Source organism: Priapulus caudatus, unplaced genomic scaffold (assembly GCF_000485595.1).
Source record: "Priapulus caudatus unplaced genomic scaffold, Priapulus_caudatus-5.0.1 Scaffold2, whole genome shotgun sequence".
Classification (NCBI taxonomy): domain Eukaryota; kingdom Metazoa; phylum Priapulida; class Priapulimorpha; order Priapulimorphida; family Priapulidae; genus Priapulus; species Priapulus caudatus.
In genome coordinates this window covers 452,742-458,215 of record NW_014577063.1, presented here as the reverse complement: position 1 = coordinate 458,215, position 5,474 = coordinate 452,742, and the positions used below count along the sequence as shown (strand labels likewise).

Sequence of the window (5,474 nt, the reverse complement as noted above, 5' to 3'; positions counted from 1 at the left end):
CGTTTATTTGGAACACATCTGCATTGTAGTGGAGCAACATCATCACAATATTCTGCAAAAAGTTCCATCCAGCAATTAATTCACTTAATTTTATTACCATTTATAATAGAAAGCAGAGACAGTGTTAAATGTTAAATACTGGATTACTGTCAAATTTTTATATATGGTTCACCTGCTAAACAGTCGTATCACTTGAGCCTATATATATATATCTTGATTGCGAGATTAGGGTCAGATGTGTTCTAGTTTAAGGTAAATACCAACCCTTAATGTTTTACATTGACATTTGTCTCATTTTTCTAAAACGTTGCAGAATGGTGCTGATATCAATGCACTCAACCGTGCAGGTGACACACCTCTTCACAAATCTGCTTTCACAGGGAGAGTGGTGAGTATATATATAGGCTCAAGTGATACGACTGTTTAGCAGGTGAACCATATATAAAAATTTGACAGTAATCCAGTATTTAACATTTAACACTGTCTCTGCTTTCTATTATAAATGGTAATAAAATTAATAAGTGAATTAATTGCTGGATGGAACTTTTTGCAGAATATTGTGATGATGTTGCTCCACTACAATGCAGATGTGTTCCAAATAAACGGAGAAGGACAAACTGCAAGAGACGTAGCTAGCAACCAGGAGGTGAAGCACATATTGCAAGGTAAATTAAAATTAATGAAGTGTTCACTGCACAACTGTTGCAGTGTAGTGCAGGGCTGTTACTGTGTGAAAACTCCTCAACTTCTCAGCAGTCGAAAAGCCGAGAATGTTTATGAATTAACTTAAGAATATGGAATTTTTTATGTTAGCATGACATAAAAATTGTAGGAGGAATAATAAAATCACAAAAATGTCATTTTTTTGTTACGAAACCTTTCGATACAGACCTTGAGATCGTTTACGTGTTTACATTGATTTCAGCGGCAGAGCAAGCAGAGCTTTTTGCAATAGAAGGGAGGTTTTTGGATGCTGCTAGAGAAGGAAATGTTGATGTGCTTAATAGCCTAGTAAGCAATAGTTTCCTTACATTACTTTCTCCTTTTCCTCACTTATTTCATTTCTATTTCAACTTATTACAGTATATAACTATATTTTCTTTTGTCACTGCATCCTGATATGCTATTTGTTCTGTTTTGATTATCAGGTTAACTTGGCTAACATGCAGGGTTTTATCCTTGGGATGTGTACTACCTACTTAAAATTTTGTTTCTATATTGTAATTTGAGTATAAGTTATAAAAGGCAATTTTCCGTCGATCACTTTATATAATTGGCCTCGTGTGAAATAATCTTGGCATAATTATCAGGGTTTCTTCTGAGGGAAAATTAGACAAAGGCGGTAATGGCCAGTTTGGGGAAAGAACGCACATGGATTCAAAGGCGTGCAGTAGGCACGAATGTGGATTCTGCAGGCAGACACAAGAGGGGGGTTCTGGGGGTCTCCCCCAACAAAATTTTAAAAATTTGAATGTCTTAGACTGCATTTGAGGCACCCCGAAAATAAAATTTCACCTTTTACATGTTTTAGTTTAAGTGTTATTCTGTTAGCAGACCTACCCATTCTCCCGCACTCTCGCATGCCCTATGCATTCTCACGCATTCACACACAAAAAAGACGAAAAAAAGCAGCCCGTGACACCCCTGTTACCCACGTCTGTGGCTGTGCACATCGTGGCTCGTGCTTGCTGGCTGGGGCGGCATTGATTGAAGTATTGGGGGGGGGGGCGAATGCACTGATTGTTACAGTCGCTTGGGCATGCTGATTGCTGTATATGTCAATATCTAGGGGTGGGCATCACTGGTATGAGGGAGCGACAGCAAAACTTTCCCGGAATCGAGGAAAAAGCTGCAATCGGGAATGACACACGAGTGTGCCGGCACGCAAAAAGAAACGTTGCTGTGAATTTCATTACGATTTTCCGTGTATATAGTCAGAAGCACGTGGTGATCTATTTATTTTTGGATTGACACTATTTTGACAACAGCGAGTAAATACAGGAACATTTTCACAACGGCGTTGTACTTGTAACCCGTTGTTAAATTTGACAACGGCGGTGCGCCGCAGTGCCTCCTATGTAGAAGAAACCCTGATCATGATGGGAGTAGGTTAATAAATTTTGCTGTAAAATAACCACTGTCGAAACTACATCCCGGGCAGACTCGAGTGTTACGCATACTAAGCACGGTTTGACCAAAATTCACAATAGCTTGGTGTTTGCTGCATGTTTCAGTTAAAGTCCAATCACCCTCCCCGCCTTAACTGCACAGACACCAGTGGTAACACGGCCCTGCACTGCGCATCGTACAGAGACCAAAAGGAGGTGGCAGTTATCTTGTTACAGAATGGACTGGACACCAACATCTTAAATAATAGAGGCACTATTAATTTACTTTCATTAATACACAGTCGGATCTGGTATAACGATAGGAATTAGTTACAGCTAAGTAAACGTGATGTGGAATTGTCATTTTAAAAACGCACATGGAAATTATATTTGAAAGGTTAAATTCATTTCTAGACCATAGAAACATAAATGACTTGGTATAATTATAGATTTTTTCCCATGGTCCAGCACTATGTAACATCTCTGCCTGTACCAAGCAGCGAAACTTTACCAGAAAAGGTTAAGCAACCAAAAAGTCACTGGACTTACTACACTACTGGACAGTAGTCACTGCTAGTGGTGATGCATATGTCTGTCAGTCAGTGTAGATCACTTTGTGCCTTGGAAAAATCTGCTTGCCTGTTACAAGCAGCGACATGTATGACCATAAAGCCAGAGAGGAGGAACTTGTCCACACAAAAATTTTCAGAATTGCTACCATTGTAGTGGAGAATTTTCATTGTTACATAAACACACGACGTTATATTCAGGGCCATTGTGATGCAAATACATTGTTATACGAGATCTGACTGTGTATAAATCTTACTATCTTAAAACTGTGTTTGTAACATTGGTCGTGAACGTAATTCGCAATGCAGTCGTGGGAAATGCTAAATTGCATGTCTTATGAATCATGTGAATTTTTGTGTACAATTGTTGATCATGATATATCTAATAACATATATATTAAATTCGTATGAGTATATATGGCTATATAGTTAACCATGTCTTATCCAATATTGCAGGTCAGGCAGCAATGGATTTGGCACACACACCACAGATGAAGCAGTTGCTTGGTGTGAAACCCATCAAGGAGATACAAAAGCTTGTGCACCGATTTGAGGGCCCTCTTGCAAGGGTAATATTGGTGTAACACTAATTTGATCCGAGGGCCCTTTTGCAAGGGTTATATTGGGGTAACCCTACTTTGATTTGAGGGTCCTCTTGCAAGGGTAATATTGGGGTAACACTAATTTGATTTGAGCGTCCTCTTGCAAGATGGCGGGTGCATTTTAGGATGGCGGGGCTCGACGATAGCCTGGCGGGCCGCCAGGCTATAAGTGCTCTTGGAGAACCCTGGAATATATATATATGAGAGTCTCACATATAGTAATATATACTCTTATACACACTACGGTAGGCGCAGAACGGGGTCGCTATTTATCGAACCCCGACCAGCCAGTCGCGAGTGCCTGTGCCTAAACCGACCAGGCTCTACGACTGTTACACGGCGTAGCCAACGTAGTGTTAAGCGAGAAGGGAACTTGTGGCTAGTGCTCGCCCAGCTATAGTAGTGTATAGGGGAGTCACCCGGTGAGGAGGGGGCAAGCCCCACGGAAATTTGTTGAAAAAGTGGTGCAATTTGGTGCATTATAAGCACTGTTCTATGGAAGAACGCTGATTTTCGACAGGGAGGAGGTGTTTTCGACAAATTTTTGTGTGGCGGCAGAGAATTTGAGCGAGGCAGCCTCCCTCGCTCGTGTCAATGCAGGGGAAACACTGTATTATATATATACAATATATACAAAACATGTGCGACAACTTGCACCTACATGGACCTATTAATAACATGTCTGACACTTGTCTTAGACCTGGTACAATGCTGTAATGTAGTAAAAATTCACAATGTTTACAATACTATCAATAGTCTTTTTAGACAGTATGCATATACTTAGCATAATACTATAAATAATAAATAGCAATATTGTGTAATATTCACAGTAGTTATTGACAATAGTGCTGTGTCAGTGAGGGAGAAAATATTGCCACAACTAGTTAACTCTAACCCTCAATGCATTTGTGACTCGATGCTTACAGCCACCCTGATTAACATCCACCTTTCATGCCAAAAACTGTGCGCAATACCTTATCATGGAACATTCCAATGGAAGGTGCGATATAGCCGTATTAGTGTATTTGCCCCTCTTCTATCATCAATTCCAATAGGATCTTGCCACTGTGCAAATTTGATCTTGCAATACATGGCTGTTTCTTGGAGCTGTTATAGACCCAAAGTATAGTTGTACTTTGTACTGGTTATTGGAGCTGTGTACATGACCATTTCTTGAACTTGGAGCTAAAGTTGGCTTACACACATGTAGAGATAGTTACGGTAGCATAGCAATGCGAACTAATTGACAGGGGTACATCTTAAAATCTTTGTACATCCATCATCCTTTTACATTGTCACCACAAGAAACATATGACCCTGACCCTGATCCTAACATAATATAATCCATGTATCATATGTGTCTACAAAAGTCGAAAAGTAGGATTGACCCATGTTATCCTTTTTAGCATGCATAGTGTTTGGCTCTACCATATAACCGTGTGAATGCTGCAATATGCCACGTAGTCCTGTGCCACTCTCACAAATGCTTTATTGGCCAGGCATAATGGGCACTATGAGCAAGTAAATATTTAAAGCCATTTTAGCTGAGACTGTTGACAACTGTTGAATATGGACCATATATTTATGAATGCAGCAAGACTATACAAAGGTAAAACAAAAGAATTTAATTTTTGCAGTAACTGCTGCAATTTTAGGCAAAATTCTCATTAAAGGAATGCTTTACTCTAGAATTTGAGAGTATATATTATGATAGTAGATTTATAAATAATAGCACATACCTATAAATATCTATAATTACGCATTCACGTTTGTCATAAAACAACATTGAATTTCAAAATCTTGATTTTTGGGCGCTGACATGACACCCGCGATCGTGCTGCCACCCTAAAAAAGTTGTGCATTAGCCAATTTATTTTGCACGTTATAGACCGAGGGCTAATCACAAAAGTGCAAGTATATTTATACCTAAATGCTATTTAACTGAACGATATTCATTTTAGGACAAATTTATCCATATTATAACTGAAACTATATGTCGTTTATATAAGATATTGCAATCCTTCTGCTTTTAAATTAATAAATTAGAAACACCCTCGGTCTGTAGCCCTTGGCTGAAAAGTTCGTTCCTTGGATGAAAAGTCCGTTTGCGCAACTTATCAGATAGTGCGCTTTGAGTGGCGCCACCGTCGTTGTAATCAAACTCTAGTCGTTAGTTTTAAAACATTTAAAAAAAA

The 5,474-nt window shown here is 39.1% G+C and overlaps 1 protein-coding gene across 1 annotated transcript in view; it reads left to right on the top strand.

Moving 5' to 3' along the window:
* Positions 1 to 313: 313 nt before the first annotated feature.
* The window catches only part of LOC106816769 (oxysterol-binding protein-related protein 1-like), a gene marked incomplete at its 5' end in the record, with an annotated part of 19,479 nt that continues 14,318 nt past the window's right edge, over positions 314 to 5,474 (top strand). The window contains 5 exon segments of the mRNA XM_014821429.1: positions 314 to 388; positions 554 to 665; positions 926 to 1,011; positions 2,235 to 2,379; positions 3,134 to 3,246. Of these exon segments, the coding sequence (XP_014676915.1) occupies positions 314 to 388; positions 554 to 665; positions 926 to 1,011; positions 2,235 to 2,379; positions 3,134 to 3,246 (531 nt within the window).